The 24454-nt window shown below is 41.9% G+C and overlaps 2 protein-coding genes across 2 annotated transcripts; one reads left to right on the top strand and one right to left on the bottom strand.

The window, feature by feature from the left end:
• Nucleotides 1-2789: 2789 nt before the first annotated feature.
• isg20l2 (interferon stimulated exonuclease gene 20-like 2) lies at nt 2790-6150 on the bottom strand. Its single transcript, XM_061049742.1, has 3 exons — nt 5418-6150; nt 5030-5230; nt 2790-3626 (listed from the first exon to the last, which is right to left on the bottom strand). The coding sequence occupies exons 1-3, from the start codon at nt 6129-6131 to the stop codon at nt 3489-3491; spliced, it is 1053 nt and encodes a 350-aa protein (XP_060905725.1). The 5' UTR covers nt 6132-6150; the 3' UTR covers nt 2790-3488.
• A 3240-nt stretch (nt 6151-9390) lies between these two features.
• On the top strand, nt 9391-17037 carry mettl25b (methyltransferase like 25B). Its single transcript, XM_061049741.1, has 8 exons — nt 9391-9839; nt 11019-11140; nt 11652-11868; nt 12145-12207; nt 12349-12486; nt 13021-13826; nt 15818-16002; nt 16309-17037. Exons 1-8 carry the CDS (start codon nt 9627-9629, stop codon nt 16419-16421), a joined length of 1857 nt encoding a protein of 618 aa, XP_060905724.1. The 5' UTR covers nt 9391-9626; the 3' UTR covers nt 16422-17037.
• Nucleotides 17038-24454: the final 7417 nt, after the last annotated feature.

Raw genomic sequence — 24454 nt, 5'->3', positions numbered from 1 at the left:
GCATCCTCCTCCTCAAACGCCAGATCCAATGCAAATGGTTGCACTGTATTTGCCATTTTACTGGCCAACGTCATTGGTAGAAAGCTATCAGGTGTATGAACAAGTGTATGAATGAACAGGTGTATGAATGAACTGGTCTATGAATGAACAGGTGTATGAACAGGTGTATGAACAGGTGTATGAATGAACAGGTGTATGAACAGGTGTATGAACAGGTGTATGAATGAACTGGTGTATGAACAGGTGTATGAATGAACAGGTGTATGAACAGGTGTATGAATGAACTGGTGTATGAACAGGTGTATGAATGAACAGGTGTATGAACAAACAGGTGTATGAGCTGGTGTATGAACAGGTGTATGAACAGGTGTATGAATGAACAGGTGTATGAACAGGTGTATGAATGAACTGGTGTATGAACACGTGTATGAATGAACAGGTGTATGAACAGGTGTATGAATTAACAAGTGTATGAATGAACTGGTGTATGAATAGGTGTATGAATGAACAGGTGTATGAACTGGTGTATGAACAGGTGTATGTACAGGTGTATGAACAGGTGTATGAATTAACAAGTGTATGAATGAACTGGTGTATGAACAGGTGTATGAATGAACAGGTGTATGAACAGGTGTATGAATGAACAGGTGTATGAGCTGGTGTATGAACAGGTGTATGAATAGGTGTATGAATGAACGGGTGTATGAACAGGTGTATGAATGAACAGGTGTATGTATGACCAGGTGTATGAATGAACAGGTGTATGAACAGGTGTATGTATGAACAGGTGTATGAACTGGTGTATAAACAGGTGTATGAACAGGTGTATGAATGAACAGGTGTATGTATGACCAGGTGTATGAATGAACAGGTGTATGAATGAACAGGTGTATGAATGAACAGGTGTATGTATGACCAGGTGTATGAATAGGTGTATGAATGAACGGGTGTATGAACAGGTGTATGAATGAACAGGTGTATGTACGACCAGGTGTATGAATGAACAGGTGTATGAACAGGTGTATGTATGAACAGGTGTATGTATGAACTGGTGTATGTATGAACTGGTGTATGAACAGGTGTATGTATGAACAGGTGTATGTGTAAACAGGTGTATGTGTGAACTGGTGTATGACTGAACAGGTGTATGTATGAACTGGTGTATGAACAGGTGTATGTATGAACAGGTGTATGAAAAGGTGTATGAATAGGTGTATGAATGAACGGGTGTATGAACAGGTGTATGTATGAACAGGTGTATGAACAGGTGTATGAATAGGTGTATAAATGAACGGGTGTATGAACTGGTGTATGAATGAACAGGTGTATGAACTGGTGTATGAACTGGTGTATGAATGAACAGGTGTGTGAACTGGTGTGTGAACTGGTGTATGAATGAACAGGTGTATGAACTGGTGTATGAATGAACAGGTGTATGAGCTGGTGTATGAATGAACAGGTGTATGAACTGGTGTGTGAACTGGTGTATGAATGAACAGGTGTATGAACTGGTGTGTGAACTGGTGTATGAATGAACAGGTGTATGAACTGGTGTATGTATGAACAGGTGTATGAATAGGTCAATGAACAGGTGTATGAACTGGTGTATGTATGAACAGGTGTATGAACAGGTGTATGAGTGAACAGGTGTATGAACAGGTCAATGAACAGGTGTATGAACAGGTGTATGAATGAACAGGTGTATGAACTGGTGTATGTATGAACAGGTGTATGTATGAACAGGTGTATGAACAGGTGTATGAACTGGTGTATGTATGAACAGGTGTATGTACAGGTCAATGAACAGGTGTATGAACTGGTGTATGTATGAACAGGTGTATGAACAGGTGTATGTACAGGTCAATGAACAGGTGTATGAACTAGTGTATGTATGAACAGGTGTATGAACTGGTGTAATAAAGTCTGAAATAAAAAAAGAATTAGACTCAGATGGTGGCCATGACTAATGTGCGCTGTGTTATGTTTGTATGGAAAAGTTAATCTGCACAATGTAACACCAATAACGACCCCCAGGGGGCGCTTTGATCCATCGACCAGCAGGGATCTTTGATGTGTTTCAGTCTGCAGCAGCTGAACTCTTAATCTGACTGAGAATAATAAATCAAAGGTTTAATTTAAAGACGGATCAGTGAGCACATTTCTCCTTTTTGTTCTTCAGCCTCATGAAAGAAATATCTTTACCTCCAACAAGAATCCAATCTAAAGCCTGTTTGTTCCAAAGCTTTCATGGAGTTACTAACAGCCTTAACATCGGCTTATTCACTTTACAGGGGATACAAATGGTTCATATGTCGACCAGTGAGAGGATTTAATAATTATACTTCACCTAATTTAACTAACAAAACCGACCTAAAGCAGTTTGGAAAATTTAGTTTCACAACTTTAAGGTTTTCTTCTGAAATCTGATGACCACGTCTACTTTAAAGCCTTTTTCAGAAAAACATTCCTGAAAGTTTAATTGCATGACTGCTCCTGAAATCCTCCTGACCTGGTTGTTCAGATATGCACCTCACAGTGGGAGACTATCCCTGTCAGACAGAGGGGGGGGGTCGACTATATATAATAATAAATTATTATATATAATGACAATATATGTCTTTATGTCAATGCTACGTGTAGTTCAACAGAATCACAATCTGAACTAAAGAGTGGAGAAGAACATACTGGAGAACAGGAAACATAATGCACCTGGTGAGACTGCAGTCCATACATACCCATGGTGTTTCCCCCCCCCCCAAGCAGGAACACAGAGCAGCCAGAGTCACAGGCTCGGTGTCGGACCAACAGACTTTTTATTTTTTTAAATCCACTGAAGATTTGTTAAATGTTTAAACAAAGAAGGGCAGTAAACACTTCTGAAACATGTTCAAAGCAAGATCAGCAGAGCACCCGTTTAGTCCACAGGGGAGCGCTAAAACAGACAGTTCCTGACAGTTCCTCACAGGAGCTTTTATATCAGTCACTTTATAAAACATCTTCTTACATGGTTCCTTTAATCCGGTCTAAGTCAGACCTCTGCTGGATCAGGATCATCCTGGTTTTAAGGTCTAAGTGATCTCAGTCCTGCTCAGAAGATCATACACAAACTTGAGGTTTGATCAGGATTAAATGATCTGATCCAATCAGAGAATCCTGAATCCTGCAGAGCACCATGAAGATGAACAAATCAAACGGTTTTGATTTTCACTTCAAAAAATCAAAAACTGTTGAAGTATCACGATAAAAGAAAATGAACTAAAGGTGTAAGTGAGAACTACACATTTCACAAGTCTCAGTTTCCTGATGCATGACTGCCCCCTGGTGGCAGGAGCACCTGTTACAGCCAGTGCCAACCCTGAGAAGTACAGAAAGTGTTTCCAATGTTCTTATATTCTTATCCCGTAAAGTTCAGGCAGCGTGTAGAAGTTTATCCAGGAGAGCGTTCACAAAGCTGCCACGCCAAACATCATTCTAAACTCTCTTTATTTTCATGTGGTCCTTTTATGCCTGGGGGTTACTCTCCCGGATTTGAAGGCCAGCTCTCTCTCCCACTCGGCCTCCACCACCTTGTACAGCTCCATCGTGGCTTGGGCATCCTCCACAGAAGAGTGACCCATGATCCCAGCCTGAGGAAGCAACAGAGGACATTTCAAATCTAGAATGAGAGACATCAAGACATTCAGACGTACTGATGAGGGATCCTCTGAGCTGCACTTTGTCTCTGCCATTGACTCTATGGACTCAGGTGGATTCCTCCCACACACGGGAAATGTGTAGCATATCACCTTTCAACACAATATTATAATTAACCACTTATTACACCTTCCAACAAAGTGAGCGTTTAGCTCATTAAGCTAATAATGTAAGAAAGGTGTCGTCATAGAGTCAAGTTGAAAGGTGATGTTGTGTTGCTCTGTAATGCTGTAGTCAAAGGGTTAGACGCTTATGAGACGTTACTACGACAGATCAAACTTCTGACTGTTCATTTCAATACCAAGTAAATAAAGATTCAGATGAATGACTAACAGCTCCCATTCTCCTCCCACTTTTTATATCTGATGGACACTGACTAAGAATATCAGAGTCCCAATTACCCAGACAGACTCCAGTTCACCCGGTCAGAGTCCTGTTCACTATGTCAGAGTCCTGTTCACCCAGTCAGGGTCCCGTTCACCCTGTCAGAGTCCTGTTCCCCCTGTCAGAGTCCTGTTCACCCTGTCAGAGTCCTGTTCCCCCGGTCAGGGTCCCGTTCCCCCTGTCAGAGTCCTGTTCCCCCGGTCAGGGTCCTGTTCCCCCGGTCAGGGTCCTGTTCCCCCGGTCAGGGTCCTGTTCACTATGTCAGAGACCTGTTCACCCAGTCAGGGTCCCGTTCACTATGTCAGAGTCCTGTTCCCCCTGTCAGAGTCCTGTTCACCATGTCAGAGTCCTGTTCCCCCGGTCAGGGTCCTGTTCACTATGTCAGAGTCCTGTTCACCTTGTCAGAGTCCTGTTCCCCCGGTCAGGGTCCTGTTCACTATGTCAGAGTCCTGTTCCCCCGGTCAGGGTCCTGTTCCCCCGGTCAGGGTCCTGTTCACTATGTCAGAGACCTGTTCACCCAGTCAGGGTCCCGTTCACCCTGTCAGAGTCCTGTTCCCCCTGTCAGAGTCCTGTTCACCATGTCAGAGTCCTGTTCCCCCGGTCAGGGTCCTGTTCACTATGTCAGAGTCCTGTTCACCTTGTCAGAGTCCTGTTCCCCCGGTCAGGGTCCTGTTCACTATGTCAGAGTCCTGTTCCCCCGGTCAGGGTCCTGTTCCCCCGGTCAGGGTCCTGTTCACTATGTCAGAGACCTGTTCACCCAGTCAGGGTCCCGTTCACCCTGTCAGAGTCCTGTTCCCCCTGTCAGAGTCCTGTTCACCTTGTCAGAGTCCTGTTCCCCCGGTCAGGGTCCTGTTCACTATGTCAGAGTCCTGTTCACCATGTCAGAGTCCTGTTCCCCCGGTCAGGGTCCTGTTCACGAGAGCCTGAGCTCGTGGGTCAGGTGTTCTCCTACCTGAATGTCTCTGTTAAAGATGGCCTTGGTGAGTCTCTTCAGGGAGGCACACTCGCCCACACTGAAGCCGGCCTTCTGGTTCAGCAGAGGGATTCGAGACGTGTCTCTGGTCATGGCGGTGGGGTGACAGTAACTCAGGACCTTGAAGTCGTTGTGGATGGCGTGGCCAATCACCACCTTCCCCATGAGCAGCCTTAATATCTGACAACAGACGAGATGATGACTCATTAAAGCTGTTCAGTTTGGACCGCATTAAGAACACAGCTCCACAGGTACACAGAGACAGGTGATTGATTATTCAACATTTAAAGGACTTACCTGTTGATAATATTTCTGATTAGAAAGATAACAGTTAACACACAACAATCTGTTTTAATGACTTCCTCACCTCCGTCCTGGCCTTGGCGTAGGGTGTGGCATTGACGAGGTCACAGCGTCGGATGCCGCTCCACCGTGTGCGGTAGTCAGTGACCGGCATACTGGGTTTGATAAATTTATCGTAAATTACGTCTCCGTCATAGTTCACCATGCTGCAGCGAGCCAACTGGTTGATACTCCCCTTTGGTCCCGATCCCACCATCTCACAGTCCAGAGCCACGTACTTCAAGGGGAATCCCTCCGCCGTCTTTGTCTGTTTACGGCTGCCTGATACCGAGGAGAAGGCGATGGTGGAGGCTGATGTGATCTCACGCTCCTTCGGCTTTTCATGGCAGCCATTGTTTTTGACAGTGGCGGTGAAGGGAGGCAGGCTGCATGCTGACACTGAGGGCTTGTGTAGAGCGCTGTCTCTACTCATCAGGGGAGGGATTCCTTTACTGTGTGCTGATGTAGAAGGTTTGAAGCTACACGATGGAGCACTGGCCGCGCTGCTTCCAGCGTCTGAATTATTGAACTTGTTGTTGGTAGAAGCAGGAAATGATGGACGCTGTGCTGGAGCTCCGTTTTGATGCTGAACGTGGTTATGTCTGGACATTCTCCCTCTGCGTTTATAATCAGTTCGCTCAGTGCGACCTCTTTGCTTTGAAAAGTTTTTCTTCTTAAACTGTTTGTTTTCCCTCCCTTGATGTCGTTCCCTCGTTGACATCGTCATGTCTATATGCATGTTGAACGTGACGTCCGACATGGCTCTGAAAGACAAACAGAAACACAGAGTGAAGAGCAGTACACATCACATGACAAGAGAACCAATAAGAACAACATAAACTGAATTATAAGACTGCCAGACCAAAACACAGTCACCTGGTTAGCCCCAAGGCATGCTGGGAATTGTGCAAAATACAAATTTACAAGAACAAGAGAAGCAAAAGAAACTATCTTTTAACCTTTAATGTTGTTTATTTAAAAACATTTAACTTTGATAGGACTCAGTGATAGCATTTATCAACAACAGGTCTAACTTTATCGCAACATATTTACTTCACCTTTTGTCCAGGTGTCTGAATGTGATATTTAAATAAACATTTATTTCCTAAAGTTTGAAACCAGAGTAAGTTTAGTCTTATGCACTTCCGGTCCAATAAAGAGGAAATGAAAGCCTCTTGGTTCAGAGCATGAAAGAAACAAGTGAACTCTATACATAACCCTATTTACCTGTTGTACCTGATGTATGTACCTGATGTACCTGATGTATGTACCTGATGTACCTGATGTATGTACCTGATGTATGTACCTGATGTATGTTCCTGATTTATGTACCTGATGTATGTACCTGATGTATGTACCTGATGTTCCTGATGTATGTACCTGATGTATGTACCTGATGTATGTACCTGATGTATGTTCCTGATTTATGTACCTGATGTTCCTGATGTACCTGATGTATGTACCTGATGTATGTTCCTGATTTATGTACCTGATGTATGTTCCTGATGTATGTTCCTGATGTATGTACCTGATGTATGTTCCTGATGTATGTACCTGATGTATGTACCTGATGTACCTGATGTATGTACTTCATGTACCTGATGTACCTGACGTATGTACCTGATGTATGTACCTGATGTACCTGATGTTCCTGATGTATGTACCTGATGTACCTGACGTATGTACCTGATGTATGTACCTGATGTATGTACGTGATGTACCTGTTGTACCTGATGTTCCTGATGTATGTACCTGATGTACCTGATGTATGTACCTGATGCATGTACCTGATGTACCTGTTGTACCTGATGTTCCTGATGTATGTACCTGATGTACCTGATGTATGTACCTGATGTATGTACCTGATGTTCCTGATGTATGTACCTGATGTATGTACCTGATGTTCCTGATGTATGTACCTGATGTATGTACCTGATGTTCCTGATGTATGTACCTGATGTATGTACCTGATGTTCCTGATGTATGTACCTGATGTATGTACCTGATGTTCCTGATGTATGTACCTGATGTATGTACCTGATGTATGTACCTGATGTATGTACCTGATGTTCCTGATGCATGTACCTGATGTATGTTCCTGATGTATGTACCTGATGTATCTACCTGTTGTACATGATGTTCCTGATGTATGTACCTGATGTTCCTGATGTACGTGATGTATGTACCTGATGTATGTACCTGATGTTCCTGATGTATGTACCTGATGTATGTACCTGATGTACCTGATGTTCCTGATGTATGTACCTGATGTATGTACCTGATGTTCCTGATGTATGTACCTGATGTATGTACTTGATGTACCTGATGTATGTACCTGATGTACCTGTGGTACCTGATGTACCTGATGTATGTACCTGTTGTACCTGATGTACCTGATGTATGTACCTGATGTATGTACCTGATGTACCTGTTGTATGTACCTGATGTATGTACCTGATGTACCTGTTGTATGTACCTGATGTATGTACCTGATGTACCTGATGTATGTACCTGATGTATGTACCTGATGTATGTACCTGATGTACCTGATGTATGTACCTGACATTCCTGTTGTACCTGTTGTATGTACCTGATGTATGTACCTGATGTACCTGTTGTACCTGACATTCCTGTTGTACCTGATGTACCTGATGTATGTACCTGATGCATGTACCTGACGTACCTGATGTTCCTGATGTACCTGATGTATGTACCTGATGTACCTGATGTACTTAATGTACCTGATGTATGTACCTGATGTACCTGATGTATGTACTTGATGTACCTGATGTTCCTGATGTACTTGATGTACCTGATGTACCTGATGTTCCTGATGTACTTGATGTACCTGATGTATGTACCTGATGTATGTACCTGATGTACCTGATGTTCCTGATGTATGTACCTGATGTACCTGATGTATGTACCTGATGTACCTGATGTATGTACCTGACGTACCTGATGTTCCTGATGTACTTGATGTACCTGATGTATGTACCTGATGTACTTGATGTACCTGACGTACCTGATGTTCCTGATGTATGTACCTGATGTTCCTGATGTACCTGATGTTCCTGATGTATGTACCTGATGTATGTACCTGATGTACCTGATGTACTTAATGTACCTGATGTATGTACCTGATGTACCTGATGTATGTACTTGATGTACCTGATGTTCCTGATGTACCTGATGTTCCTGATGTACTTGATGTACCTGATGTATGTACCTGATGTATGTACCTGATGTTCCTGATGTATGTACCTGATGTACCTGATGTATGTACCTGACGTACCTGATGTTCCTGATGTACTTGATGTACCTGATGTATGTACCTGATGTACTTGATGTACCTGACGTACCTGATGTTCCTGATGTACCTGATGTATGTACCTGATGTTCCTGATGTACCTGATGTATGTACCTGATGTATGTTCCTGATGTTCCTGCTGTACCTGATGTACCTGATGTACAGCTGTTAAATGTCATTTTAGTAACTAAACCTAACCGTTAGCAGCTAACGTTAGCACGTCTGTGCTAACTCTGAGGTTATTATTATTAAGTGACGCAGAATCCTTCTGCGCATGTTCACAAACATCGGCGGGTCGTTACGGTCGTTACAGGTTAATTTAATTAACAGGAAATCAATAAAAATACATTAATATACAAAACCAGACCTGCTGCACACTGACGACCACACCAGCCTGTTCAAAATAAACGATCCACATCCGGGTTAGGATGCGTTCAAAGACACATTTAGAAATCCGGTATTTGAAATACTATAGATTACTAATTATTAATTACAACACAGAGAATTATTTACGCCGATCCCTGTTATGACCCCTCTTAGACACATTATTTACTGATCCCTGTTATGACCCCACACAGACACATTGTATTAAAGGTGAGTTTGTGTTACGTGGATTAATGTGGTTTAATTTAACGGTAACTCCCGAGCTCCATCAGTAACTGCGGAAGTAACGGGCAGCACCTGAACGCATCCTCCATTTGAAGCTGTGGTTAGCTCTTGGCTAATTGCTTAGCGTTCAAACCTGGTTCAAACACGCATTAATAGATTTTTAAAAAGCGGGGTTTGCTTTATATGTGGAGATGTTCTCTAATCCGGACCTTCTGCGGTAGGTTAGTTAACGCATCACCTATCTTTGAAACACTCACCTGGAGAAACAAACTTAACGCAGCATTAACAAGTTAACTGGAGTTAGCATTAGCTCCCATGTTGGTCCCCATGTCAGTGAAGAACTCCACACCGAGCCGGACCCATCAGACCGGGGCCCCTCAGAACCCTCCGACCCGGACCCATCAGACCGGGGCCCCTCAGAACCCTCAGACCCCTCAGACCCGGACCCAGGAGCAGCAGAGAGCCCACGCCAAAAGACTCACCTGGTTCCTGTCTCAGTACTCCCACCTGTCCGACTCCTTTATTATCGTGAGTATCAGAAGGTTCAGCCCGTGTTCTTGTTGCTTTGAAAATAAAGGAGTTTCTTTAAAAAAAAGCATTAAACGCATCACGTTGTCATGGTAACAAATGTCCGTGAGAGCGATGAGTTAACGCATGATCAACGCTGTGACTGTTATTCTCTTATTCACTGTTATGACTCTTTGTTACCATAGCAACAGACATATTATTGTGTTCATTATATTATATTATTATTATTATATTATTATTGTGTAATTATTATTGTGTAATTTATTGTGTTTATTATATTATATTATCATTATTATTATTATTATTATTATTGTGTAATTTATTGGGTAAACTCTGTCACATATCACCAGTAACAATAATAAACTCTGTCCCACTAATAATAATTATAAGTCAACATTTGGACAAAGAGCGAGAGTAACCACGGCGGGGCTCTGGATTCCATTTATCAAACTTTATTGTTCTTGAATGTTTCATGAACAAAGCCGCCAAAGCATCATATCTCTATGGTTAGGTTTATGATAACCCCCCCCCCCCCCCCCATTAAAATTATTATTATTAGAGAACATCAGTGAGCGTCATGTGTGAACACAAACAGCTGAATGTTTCTCCTCCAGCCTCCTCGTATTTATTCTGCAGAAAGTCAGAGTGAACTGATGTGAGAACGCAGCAGGATGTAATCAGGAGAATTCACCTGGAGCGAGTGGGAGGTGACCTTTATTCCCTGTGATCGCTGCACGACCATAGACTGTCTGCACGCCACCTCTACCATCTCCGTGCTCTAATGAACCTGCTGCATTATGTTTCCTGTTCTCCAGTATGTTCTTCTCCACTCTTTAGTTCACATTGAGATTCTGTTCAACTACACGTAGCATTGATAGAAAGACAGATATTCTCATTATAGCGTCTATAGAGGACTCTGCTGCTTCATTTTGATTTTCCATTTTAGATATTTGATTTAAAAACTAAAAAACAGCAGAGATTCATGAAATCATATTTAATGTCATCATCATTTACATTCATATAGCGCTGCTGATTTTACCTCACACAGTGACAGCTGTAATCACTACCCGTTTATTGGTGTTCCCATAGCAACTGCAGGTGTTCCCATAATAAATGTAGGTGTTCCCATAGTAATTGAGGTGTTCCCATAGCAACTGCAGATGTGTTGTCGCCCTTCAGGAGTTTTTCACTGAAGATCTGTGGCACACCTTACCTGAGTCGTGGCAGTCGGCGCTGAACCACCTGTCCTATCGGCAGACTGCAGAGCTGCTACTGGATGCTGCTCATGGAGAGGAGAGGAGGTACTGCTGGTTTTAAAGTCATTCATCAAAGAACAATAGCAATAGCAGCAGGCCTTCCTCACCAACAATCTCAAGGAACCTACAAGATCTGAGAGCTCAGGAGCTCCCAGGAAAAAATGTGGTTAGTAACTAAGATTCATAGATAGGGACATGCAGTAATACGATGTGAATGCACAGAGAGAGAGGGAAAAATAGAAGCTCTTTTCCCCAGGTAGTCTAAGCCTATAGCAGCATAAGAGCTAAGAGCTGGTCCATACCTGCACATGCCCTAACCGTAAGTTTTATCAAAAAGAAAAGTTTTTTACGTCTGTTCTTAAAAGTACAGAGTGTGTCTGCCTCACGGACCCTGGGTGGTAGATGATTGTAGAGGAGAGGGGCCCATAGTACATTTAGAGACTGTAGGTACCACGAGCAGGCCTGATAACTGAAGGCTCCACCTCCCATAGTACATTTAGAGACCGTAAGGTCTTGATTCTGGTTCGGAATTAAACATTCACTTTTCTCCTTTCAGATATCCACTTGTGTGGCCTCTGTCTCTCTTGGCGTTTCGGGCCTCAGCTCACGCTCTGGCATTTCCCAGAGAGTGCAAAAAGCAGCAAGGCAGGGCGAGTGGCTCGCCGAAACCCGACGAGTTTCTGGAAAATCAAAGTCAGAGCTCGCTGCTGGGACACGCTTTCAGGAAACACGTCAAACCCAAGAAACAGCACGAGATCCGCCAGCTAGGCACGGTACGGGAAAGCTTATTTAGGTTAGGGTTTGGGTAAGAGTAGTGACGTGTAACAACAACGACAACAACCGTAACTACCACAACCATAACTACAACAACAACCAAACAACCATAACTACAACAATAACAACAACAACCATAACTACAACTACAACTACAACAACCATAACTACAATAATAACAACATTAATAATAATAATAACATCAAAAACAGAAATAATTACAATAACAACATTAAAACCAATAATAATAAGAAATGTTTCCGTTTTTATCTCAGCGGGTGAAGCAGCTTTGTGAGCAGACTGGCTGCAGCAGAGTCGTGGACGTGGGCTCTGGACAGGTAAGAAGACAGACGGGTAGAAAAGACAGACAGGTACAACAGACAGACAGGTAGAACAGATAGGTAGAATATTATTATTGTTAATATATTTGATTATTAATTATATAATAAACATCATTCATAATAATATTCTCTGAACAGGGTCATCTGTCTCGCTTCCTGTCCTTCGGGCTTGGATTGTCTGTGACGGCGATTGAAGCTGATCGAACCTTGGTTACCATGGCGACAAAGTTTGATGGACAGTTACTGTTGGCCTTAGAGAAGGAACGCCAGAAAAAGGTTTGTTTTTGGTGCGTGACAAAGATATGTTACTTGACGAGGATCTGGCGTCGATTAGCATCATCATGACTTCTGATTGATGCACACAGGTTATAACAGTCTGAATGGAAACATCAGTGATCCGACAGGGAGTCATTAATCTCTTTAAACTTAAATCTGCAGGTCAGAACATCAAACACTCACACCTGAGGCTCAAATCTGCTAATGGCGAAATCAACAATCGGGGTTTAGATTTGGGGCATGCAGAATCCAGAGCAATTTTCTGGATTTCTTCTGCAAGCTGATGAAAAATCAAGCGTGAATTAGATGGTTTAAAGTACATGGACTCAAAGTTTGTTGTTTTGGTCCCTGATAGGCTCAGGTTGTGATTCTAAGTGTGTGACTCCTCGTTTTTTTCTTTCACACGTTAGTATGTTTTAATATGAAACTATAAATTATCTCATTGTTAAAGAGGAATATTTAATTTGTTTTCATCTCCTTTTGTTGATGATTTCAAACCATCACCACCAAAATGAACAAACTTTTCTCCTCCAGAAATGTTCCTCTCTTGTCCCAGCATCACAGTCGCCTCCTCGCCATGTGGCAGGTTGGGTAAACCCCAAGGCATCATGGAAGGACTTCATGAAGCAGCTGAGTACTGCAGAGTGTGTCAGAGACCATCCTCAAACACCATCTGGACCCAGCAAGAAGAGACTGCGGGGCTCTGAGCAAGATGAATATTCTGATGAGGTCCAGACTCTGTCATGCCCGGGATCCACAAGATCTGAATCTTACTCTCTGGACTTTGATATGACGTCACAAAACGAGTGTGAAGACAGCTCCTGCTGCATGCGTATGCAGACACTCTGTCAGGAGGGTGAACATCCTGACTCAAACCAACTTAGGGGATATCCAGACTTTGTCCTGACTGGTCTTCACGCCTGCGGTGACCTCAGTGCAACCCTCCTTCGCCACTTTGTAAACTGCCCTCATGTACGCGGCATCACCTCTGTGGCGTGTTGCTACATGAAAATCACAACCAAAGAAAACCCCACCCCACCAGGACTTGTGGAACAGCCAGCTTTGCTGACACCAAGCCAGGACTCCCCTCCCTCAGAGTTCGGTTATCCTATGAGCTCGTGGGTGCGAGGGCTGCCGGGTCATCGACTGTCCTATAAGGCGCGGGAGGGGGCATGTCACGCTATCGATGACTACATACAAAGACTTCGGGAGGAAAGCGAGCTGCTGAGGACGCACTGTTATCGGGCCGCACTGGAGGCTTTCATCAGGGTTAAAATGCCGGATCTGCGCAGGGCGGGTATCCAGACAATTAAGAAAGCACACCTATTACCGTTTACAGAGTGAGAACACACTGCATCCTTCACTTATTACAGTTTACACTAAGTACACACTGCATCCCTCACTTATTACAGTTTACACTAAGTACACACTGCATCCTTCACTTATTACAGTTTACACTAAGTACACACTGCATCCTTCACTTATTACAGTTTACATTACACACTGCATCCTTCACTTATTACAGTTTACACTAAGTACACACTGCATCCTTCACTTATTACAGTTTACACTAAGTACACACTGCATCCTTCACTTATTACAGTTTACATTACACACTGCATCCTTCACTTATTACAGTTTACACTAAGTACACACTGCATCCCTCACTTATTACAGTTTACACTAAGTACACACTGCATCCCTCACTTATTACAGTTTACACTAAGTACACACTGCATCCCTCACTTATTACAATTTACATTACACACTGCATCCTTGACTTATTACAGTTTACACTAAGTACACACTGCATCCTTCACTTATTACAGTTTACAGTAAGTAAACACTGCATCCTTCACTTATTACAGTTTACAGTAAGTACACACTGCATCCTTTACTTATTACAGTTTACAGTAAGTAAACACTGCATCCTTCACTTATTACAGTTTACACTAAGTACACACTGCATCCTTCACTTATTACAGTTTACAGTAAGTAAACACTGCATCCTTCACTTATTACAGTTTACACTAAGTACACACTGCATCCCTCACTTATTACAGTTTACACTAAGTACACACTGCATCCCTCACTTATTACAATTTACATTACACACTGCATCCTTGACTTATTACAGTTTACACTAAGTAAACACTGCATCCTTCACTTATTACAGTTTACACTAAGTACACACTGCATCCTTCACTTATTACAGTTTACAGTAAGTAAACACTGCATCCTTTACTTATTACAGTTTACAGTAAGTAAACACTGCATCCTTCACTTATTACAGTTTACACTAAGTACACACTGCATCCTTCATTTATTACAGTTTACAGTAAGTAAACACTGCATCCCTCACTTATTACAGTTTACACTAAGTACACACTGCATCCTTCACTTATTACAGTTTACACTAAGTACACACTGCATCCTTCACTTATTACAGTTTACATTACACACTGCATCCTTCACTTATTACAGTTTACACTAAGTACATACTGCATCCCTCACTTATTACAGTTTACACTAAGTACACACTGCATCCCTCACTTATTGCAGTTTACACTAAGTACACACTGCATCCCTCACTTATTACAATTTACATTACACACTGCATCCTTGACTTATTACAGTTTACACTAAGTACACACTGCATCCCTCACTTATTACAATTTACATTACACACTGCATCCTTGACTTATTACAGTTTACACTAAGTACACACTGCATCCTTCACTTATTACAGTTTACACTAAGTACACACTGCATCCTTCACTTATTACAGTTTACAGTAAGTACACACTGCATCCTTCACTTATTACAGTTTACACTAAGTACACACTGCATCCTTCACTTATTACAGTTTACACTGAGTACACACTGCAGCTACAGCTTGAATCAGTCTGGCTTCGTTTGATGTCTTGTAAGGTGATTTTTTTTTAAAAATAATTTATTAATTCCTGAGGGAAATTCTGTTTTACACTCTGTTATTTTGAGAGACATGTTTCTCACACACATAGGCCCGAATCACATACATTCACAAACAGCTCACAGCTCCTCGGCAGTACTCAGGAAGACCCAAAATTAATCCAATCAGTCCTTAGGTAGAATGAGGTGCATATGTGTTTCAATGAAGCACACTCTTGAATAACAAATAAACATAAGATACTTGTGCCCTAGAGTTACAGTTAGGTCAGATACTGACCACTGGATCAAAGCTTCCATGCATATAGAGATGCTGATTTAAGAAAACGATCTTTCTTCCTTTTTTCTAGAGCTGAATATCAAATGAGGTAAATTGGCCACTAACATCCATGTTCCCTCTCAGGTACGCTCGTCTGGGCTTTGCTCGTGTTGGCCTGCCTCCTGGGTTGCCTTTGGACCCGGAGCGGGTGGAGGCCATGTTGAAGCAGCAGGGGCGGGTGGTGGTGTACTTCAGCCTGGTCCTGCTGCTGGCTCCTGTGGTGGAGACGCTGGTCCTGCTGGACAGGATGATCTACCTGCAGGAGAACGGTGAGCTGCTGCAAATACGATTTCTAATTGTCTTCAGTAGATGAGTTGATCATGTCGATCTGTTATATCTGCAACATAATGGTTGATGGATCAAAGAGTGTCCACTCAAAGCTGTTATTTTTTTCCTATGACAGGCTCAGGTTATTATTCTAAGTGTGTGACAACATTACTTTTTGTTTTTAACCACCAACAGCTGTTAAATCACTCTCTACAGAACACTGTATTTATATATAAGGTGGAACCATGTATATGTATAATTTCATCTCTTTCTATTTCCAGTTCTACTAAATCCCCTTCTTTCTGCAGGCATGGACAGTCAGCTGGTTCCTCTCTTTGACCCAAACTTATCTCCAAGAAACATTGTGCTGGTGGCTCTGAAGACTCGAGGATGTCCAATTACGGCAACTACCAAAGTCTAGCTCTGTTTGTTTTATTAACAAAACAAGGAAGTCTTAATGTTAATTCTTTGTATTTGCCTTCTGTTTTTAGTAATATTAATAAAAAATTCTTGTTGGATGTAAACCCTCTCATTTCTTATTTAATGAGAATGAAAACTGGAACCCTTTTCAGATTCTTCAGTGCAGGAACAAGCTCTCGTGTCAAAATGTCCAAACATCAGGATTTATTGACCTCATGCACTCTTCCCCTCTGAGTTTCCAGGTGATGCACGTACGCTGTCATGCCTTTTTTGTTTCTTCTTCCAATTTTCTTTTTATTGGCATCCAGAAGTTTTACAAGAATGAACAAAAACCTTCATGTCTTGTCCCTTTAACCATGTTCACAGCATCACAGATTTCAGTGCATTATGTTAAAGCACACCATTCTTTTAACTTACAGCCTTTTTTGTTTCAATAACATGCTCCGGATTCTGCATGTCCCAACATGTGTTTTGTGGTTTGACTTGTTATTTTGATTTAAATATTCACCTCCTCTTTGTAAAGCACGAATGTGCTCTGTTTATCTGAAACACAACGCAATAAAGAAAACTCAAATCAAATCAAAAAAGTGTTTGCACTGAATTGGATGTTAGACTGCAGGACTCTTCTCTGGTGGCCCTCAGAGCTCTTTGAAAACAAAACAAAGCTCTTATCAGACTATTTTTTTCTTCACTAAAGCACCATAACTAAGCTCAGCCATCACCAACTACATTCATATTGATAGCGTGACGGGTTGATGTTGGTGTCCCAGTCTATGAATTCACATTGCGTTTTGGCGTTGTGGAAGCCCGGCACAGTGGGAGCTCCACATACCAGGGCTATCAAAGAATATAAAACATTTGAATATATACTGTAAAATCCAGTATATAAGACACACCTTGTTTTGAAGGTCTCTTAGAGAGAAAGTTTAAACTGTTTTCCTGCGTGACGATTTATATTGTGTTCAGCGATGTGTCGCTCTTAAAGTCCTGTCTTTTTCCTCATTCGGGAGTTTGCACTCCTACTAGCTACAGTACGGTAGTTGAGCTCTCAGCCTGCAGGGAAAGTTGTGAGGCACAGATTCCTAGCTTGCGAGTCGCGCTGCCCGACACCAGTGGTCACTCTTTAACTTTAATATAGGACTCTTTCATTTAAAAGAGCACTCCACAAGGTTTATTTACAGAAAAAAATATACCTGTTTTCTGTAAATGCATGATTATGACCTCGTGAGGAAGAAAAGATGTGGAAAAAGTTGTACAGCCAGCCTGGTCTGTGTCGCCATCTTTCCCAGCATAGCGTGCAACCAGCTTTCAATAGACAATGAATGCTGGGAATGGGTTTTTAATCTCATCAGGTCGCAGTGATAGTGGCTGCTGCACCCACTGCAATTAATTAATTTTCTGGGGAAAATAAAGCACTTGTGCAAATGCAATCCTATTCTCATAAATACACATATTAAACATTTAAAGTAACCACAGAAGTGTTGGACTACCTTTAAAGCCTGGCTCACACTGTGCGACTGAATCGTTAACGACGGCCGACCAGACCTTGAGGTTTATGTGCTCACACTGTACGAGTGAAATTGGGACAGAGCGTTGACAATTGTTAATAAAGTTTCATTTGAAAACTCCAATGAATGCAGTTAGTGAAAGAGAAGGAAATGGAAGTTGTTGTTGGCTCTATGAGAGAATTATATGCAGAACAAGTTCACTAGTTTTTCTTTTTTATGACCGAGAGAGATCGGTGGTATTTAAGGTTTTATGCTACGATACAGTTTATTAGTTTATTTTGTTATGTGTAAGTAAAAAAAAGTTTAAAAAGAACGGTTCGAACTAATTTTTTTAAGAAGAAATATTTGAAAGACCTTTTTTGCCATTTTTAACAGCACTACCACACACAGTCACACACACGGTACAGAGGGGCAGTCACTTCATCCCCCCATTACGCCTCCAGGACATTCAGACTGAAGAAGAAATGTCACAGGGCGTAAATATCATGGCTTGAAACGGCGCTCTGAGGGCTACAGAGACGACAATCTGCTGTCTTTTAGGACATGGTGCGTTTGGCAAACTCAGACCATAGCACAGTGCACCTCATCCCAACGTACAGATCTGTTCTCAAACGCATTAAACCTCAAACAAAGACGGTTAAGGTTTGGATGAGTGACAGCATAGAGTCTCTGAAAGGATGTTTACTGTCCACTGAATGGAGTATCTTTCAGGAGATGGACTTGGACAATGCAACTGAAACCATTACTAATTACATAAAGTTGTGTGTGGACAACGTGATACCTCAGAGAACAATGACTGTCTACCCAAACAACAAACCATACATAACTAAAGAGGTTAAAGACTGCATCAATAGAAAATAGGAAAATAGCTTTTAATAACAGGGATAGAGTGCAACTAAAAGTTCTACAAAAAGAACTTCATAGCATGCTTCAGGAAGCTAGAAGAAGACACAAGGAGACTACTGAACAAAAGTTTTCAGCTATGAACTCTAACAAATTTTGGGACGGTATGAAGGCAATCACTAATATGGCCACTGCAAAAAAATGTTTGAGCACTTCTGATGACTTGTAAAAAGCCAATGAATTAAATGATTTTTATATGCGATTTGAAACAAATGACTTTTCATCTGCTGTTTTAGAGACACTGTCTGTAATGACCAGGATGCGCGATTGGTGATAGAACCGTGCAAAGTTCAATCACTTTTCAGGCACACTTGTACAAAAAAAGCCACAGTGCTAGATGGCATCTCCGCTTTTTTGATTAAGACATGCCGAAGAGCTAACATCAGCATTTTGCCCAATTTTCCAAAAATCTGTTGATTTATGTACAATACCCACCTTCTGGAAAAAGTCCATTATTAAACCAGTACCTAGAAAACCTTGTCCTAAGTCAAATGATTTCCAGCCAGTTGCCCTTACACCCATAGTTATGAAATGTTTTGAGAGGATCATGATCACCTGGCTCAGAACAGAAGCAGACCCACTTTTAGATCCCTTCCAGTTTGCTTACAAGAAGGGGCGTGGCACAGACGACGCTATTACAGTTTTTTCCAATTGCTAAAACACAATTTTGCAAACTAGGCTGGTTTTATCAAAATATTTAACACAATTCACAAAACCACACACCCAAACTGCAAAATACCTCATATATCCTGCAAAATGAAGCACTGCAACCAAAACTACATATAGCATTATCAAAATCAAATTTTTGCACCAAATGGCACACACTTCATTCATATCACCAGAGTTTTGTCTAACCAACCACACACTGTTGGGCATAATGAAAAGCACTCTCATCTTTAGTATGCTTTGCCATAATACTAAAATAGTTAGAATTGTAGAAAATTCTTCAGATTGTTCACATGCACAGAAATATTTGCAGATACACACACATGCTGTTGAAACATTTATTTTTTATTTTTCACCAAACAAGTCAGTGCAACATATACCAGTACAGTAAAACGGCTCAAGTTGGGCTGCACTCTCGGTCCAGCCTCTTGCATTGTCAGCCCATGGTTGATGACATGATCAACTAAGGTTGCTCTGATTTCATTTGAAAGTTGTTTTCTTCTTTGGCCATGAACTCCTCTACCAGCTCAACCCCTACCTCTCACTCTTCCTCCCCCTCTCATTCTCACCCTCTCTCTTCCTCTTCCTCTATCTGCAAAGTCTTCCATTGTTGTTGTAAAAAAAAAGGTGCTCACCTGTGGTCTTTTCATAGTGCTTACTTCCTGATTGAAGTGATAACAATTAACCATTGAGGTGTTTGGCCAGGTGGCACATATATTGGCCAATTAGCTCATGTAGTGTCATTTTGAATGGCAGTGTTTTGAGATGGCAAACATGTGACTTCATGTCAGATTGTTGTGTCTTATGCAGAGAACCGTGTTCAGTGCATTTAAAAAGTGTCGTTTTGAATTGCAAAATGTGCGTAAAGCAGAAAATGTGTTTAGACTTTTGGAGACTTGAGAAGAGGTTTTGCTCTCTGTGTGTCAGTTTAAATAATTGTGCTATGCATGTCATTTTAGTGTGTTAGCAATTGGAAAAAACTGTAACAGCATCACACACCTGGTCACTAAACACCTGGAAGATCCCAAGGCTTATGCACGCTTACTTTCTATTGATTTTAGCTCAGCTTTTCACACACTACAACCTCACTGGCTGATGCAGAAACTGAAACAGACAGTGCTAACCCTTTTATTTTACGATGGTACTCTTCTTTTTCAACTAATCGAACCAAGAGCGAAAGGACCAAGTGCTTCAAGCGTGAATAATGCCCTTTCGCAGCCCAGACTCTGCAGTACTGGTGCTCCTCAGGGTTGTGTCAGCTCTCCTGTTCTCTTTACTCTGTACACCAACGAATGCACCAGACTCTATCCAGAGAGCTACATCATTACATTCTCGGATGATACAGCTATCCTGAGCCTAATGCACAGAGACAGCAGTCCTTTTTTTCCTCACTCTGAGGTAGAGATATTTTGTGCTTTGTTGTGATAGAAACTACCTTGTTTTAAATATTAAAAAGACCGAGGAGATGGTGTTTGATCCCAGGCGAGTGGGTGATCATCGGCCTGTGGTCATCCACAAGGAACCCATCACACATGTCTGCTCTTACAAGTGTCTCATGGTTCATATTGACAACACTCTCAGCTGGAGAACCCATGTTGAGAGTCTCTGCTCTAGACTGCAACAGCGTGTACTTCTTTGGCAGTTTGAGAGTCTCTGACGTTCAGCAGAAATTCATGTAGTTATTCTACAATGCTGTTTGTGAAAGCATGATCAGATAAGGGATAACAGCCTGGCACTGTCACTTGTCAGTTCACATAAAGTATATCTTATTATTTTTGTTGTGTCATACAACTATGGTCTGCTCGGTTTGTTAAAGTGTCTGCAGATAACGCTTGTTATGAATTGGTGCTTTACAAATAAAGATGGATTGATTAATTAGGCCTCTAACTCTGACAGTAAGAGAAACATTGACAGAGAACTGGAGGCAGAGCTGGTTTTATAAATCACAACAAGTTTGGACCTTTTAATTTTCCCTTCTTGTTTAATATGAAATATTTCCAATGCAGAACTTCCAGAGGGCTTTGGGTTGGCACGCAGATTGGCAGATTCAAGTTTTTTAACAAGTAAAAACACCTCATGGTATATGGAAGGGGAGAAACACAAAAATTGTTCATGTAAACCAAATACAAGATCAGAGAAAAACAAGTAAACAGCCATGGAGAATGACAAAATAAATAAATGCTAACTCGCCCAGCATAAGTGGACTCGAGCATACCGAAGCTAACTTATTGGCTAATATACTGAAATTAAGGCGTAAAGAATGACAGCTTTTTATCGCACACTAAGAGAGAATGTTAAAAATGATTTGACAAAGTACAGACATGAGATTAACCAGGCCCTGGGAGATATTAGGGAGGACCTGAAAACCACAACAACACGAGTTGAGGATGCGGAGCAGCGTGTCGAGAAACAGAGGAGTAACCTGGCACTGGAAATGAATCACACTCAAAGCAAAGTTTGTGAACACATTTTATTTCTCCCACAAATCAGGCTGTAAGAGGGTTGTGGCTATACTGCTCCCAAATAGAATAGACTTCCAACTAACAACTGAAATTAAAGATAAAGAAGTTTGTTTAATTAATTAGAGGCAGAAGTTCCTTGACTGAATGTGAATATGCAAACAGGACATGATAGATCATTCATCAAAAAGATTTTTGTGCTACAAAGTTGGAAATTATGCCTAAAATGATGAAGAAGGGGTGGCAGTGGCCTACTGGTTACTTTACACATTTTATGTACGGAGACTATAGTCTTCAAATTTGGTGGCCCGAGTAGGAATCCAACCTGTCTCTCCTTTCCCGCATGTCAATCCCCTCTCCCTTATTTCTGTCTCCATCCACTGTCCTGTTTCTGTAATAACCGCATAAAAAGCCCCAAAATAAACCTTTAAAAAATGATTTTATAAAACAGAATATTAATAATAATATCACAATAATTTATAATGACTTAATAATGGTTAAAAGCATTATGCTGAGGTCAAAGAATGCTTTGTGTTTGAATTTGGTGAACTGGCCCTTTAAGACGGAATGTTGACTCTGTTATAGAATTAGAACATGTCCTTTGATGATGTCATCACAGGCTGATTCTGGTGTCTTGTTGACTCTGTTATAGAATTAGAACATGTCCTTTGATGATGTCATCACAGGCTGATTCTGGTGTCTCATTGACCTGTTGGAAACTCTATCAACTGAACGAGGACACGTGTTTCTGTTAGTGAAGGTATATCAAAAAGCCGTTAAATCGCAGCTACACTGATTCACAGTTGGTCATTTCTGAATAAGACAATGAACAACCACAGATCAGGAAGATTATTCTCCACTCCGGACATGGGCTCAGTGAAGAACCCTAACCCTGAGAGCAGTTCTGATAAAGAGGAGATCGAGAGACCACGGGATTCAGATGAGGATCTTCAGGAGAGCTCAGATGAGGAGTTAAGTTGTTGGGATTCAGATGCCCAGTCTGCAAATGAAGAGGAGGACAACAGCTCAGATGAGGAGAATTCTTGTGACCTGGCCGAGGAGTTTAATGAAGAGGAGGATAAGATCGTAAAGCTGGAGAATGTTTATCTGGCCGAGGAGTTGAATGAAGAGGAGGATAAGATCGTAAAGCTGGAGAATGTTTATCTGGCTGAGGAGTTGAATGAAGAGGAGGAAGAGAGCGTAGATGAGGAGAATTCTTATCTGGCTGAGGAGTTGAATGAAGAGGAGGATAAGATCGTAAAGCTGGAGAATGTTTATCTGGCCGAGGAGTTGAATGAAGAGGAGGATAAGATCGTAAAGCTGGAGAATGTTTATCTGGCTGAGGAGTTGAATGAAGAGGAGGAAGAGAGCGTAGATGAGGAGAATTCTTATCTGGTCGAGGAGTTTAATGAAGAGGAGGAAGAGAGCGTAGATGAGGAGAATTCTTATCTGGTCGAGGAGTTTAATGAAGAGGAGGAAAACACGACTGAATCCCTCATGAACTCTCTTGCAGCAGTAAACAGACAGCAGCAAGAAGCAGCAGAGGATGTGGGGGTAAATTGTGCTGAAGTCATGGCACTGAAAGACCACATCGCTGTGCAGCAGGAGGAAAGTCTAGAGAAAGACAACACAATCAGGTCTCTCTGTGTCGTTATTGAGAATCTTCGAAGTGCAATGGGAAACCGAGATGAAATGGTTTCCTGTCTGCAGGACAAAGTTAAACTGTTGGCCTCAGATCTGGAAGCTTCTTTCTCCCAGCAGCACAAGGAAGCAGAAAGACTCTCCCATCTGACTCAGGAAAACCAAAAGCTGGTTTCTGAGAATGAAAGACTGCAGAGTGAACTCCAATCTGCCCTGCTCGCTCTGAAAGAGCTCCAGGAAGAAGAAACAGGTGGCAGCAGATCTGAGGAGGAACATCTCAGGGCTCAAGTAGCTGATCTCATGAAGTCACAGACAGAGCTCCTGCTGAGCAAAGAAGAGCTGAAAGGAACAGTCTATGACATGACAGCAGAGCTCGAAGGGAAAAACACCATCATCAACAACCTCAAGAACAATCTGGAGGCGTGCCACATTCAGCAAGAACGATCAGAAGAGCTTTATCAGTTGAATTGTGCTGAGCAACAGGAGGACAGTCTGCAGAAAGACAAGGAAATAGGATCCCTGCACTTCAATATTCAGACTCTACTAACTGAAGCTGAAGACCGAGACAACACGGTTTCTGCACTGGAAATCAAAGTCAAACAGTTGGCCTCAGACCTTGAAGAAGAACAAGCAAAAAACAGTTCTCTTCAGAGGGACCTCGAGGCTGCTCAGTTGAATTGTGCTGAGAAGCAACAGGAGGACAGTCTGCAGAAAGACAAGGAAATAGGATCCCTGCACTTCAATATTCAGACTCTACTAACTGAAGCTGAAGACCGAGACAACACGGTTTCTGCACTGGAAATCAAAGTCAAACAGTTGGCCTCAGACCTTGAAGAAGAACAAGCAAAAAACAGTTC

This window comes from Labrus mixtus, chromosome 11 (assembly GCF_963584025.1).
Source record: "Labrus mixtus chromosome 11, fLabMix1.1, whole genome shotgun sequence".
NCBI lineage: Eukaryota > Metazoa > Chordata > Actinopteri > Labriformes > Labridae > Labrus > Labrus mixtus.
Note: the sequence above shows the minus strand (reverse complement) of the source record. Positions and strands in the feature narration are given on the sequence as shown.

What these genes read in the sequence shown, in the direction of transcription:
- isg20l2 (XM_061049742.1), bottom strand. Translation starts at nt 6,131, where the DNA reads ATGCATATAGACATGACGATGTCAACGAGGGAACGACATCAAGGGAGG. An exon ending in ACGCCAAGGCCAGGACGGAG is followed by an intron (nt 5,231 to 5,417) that starts GTGAGGAAGTCA and finishes GTCTGTTGTCAG; the next exon opens with ATATTAAGGCTGCTCATGGG. An exon ending in TCTTTAACAGAGACATTCAG is followed by an intron (nt 3,627 to 5,029) that starts GTAGGAGAACAC and finishes TTGCTTCCTCAG; the next exon opens with GCTGGGATCATGGGTCACTC.
- mettl25b (XM_061049741.1), top strand. Translation starts at nt 9,627, where the DNA reads ATGTTGGTCCCCATGTCAGTGAAGAACTCCACACCGAGCCGGACCCAT. An exon ending in GCTCATGGAGAGGAGAGGAG is followed by an intron (nt 11,141 to 11,651) that starts GTACTGCTGGTT and finishes TTCTCCTTTCAG; the next exon opens with ATATCCACTTGTGTGGCCTC. An exon ending in GATCTACCTGCAGGAGAACG is followed by an intron (nt 16,003 to 16,308) that starts GTGAGCTGCTGC and finishes TTCTTTCTGCAG; the next exon opens with GCATGGACAGTCAGCTGGTT.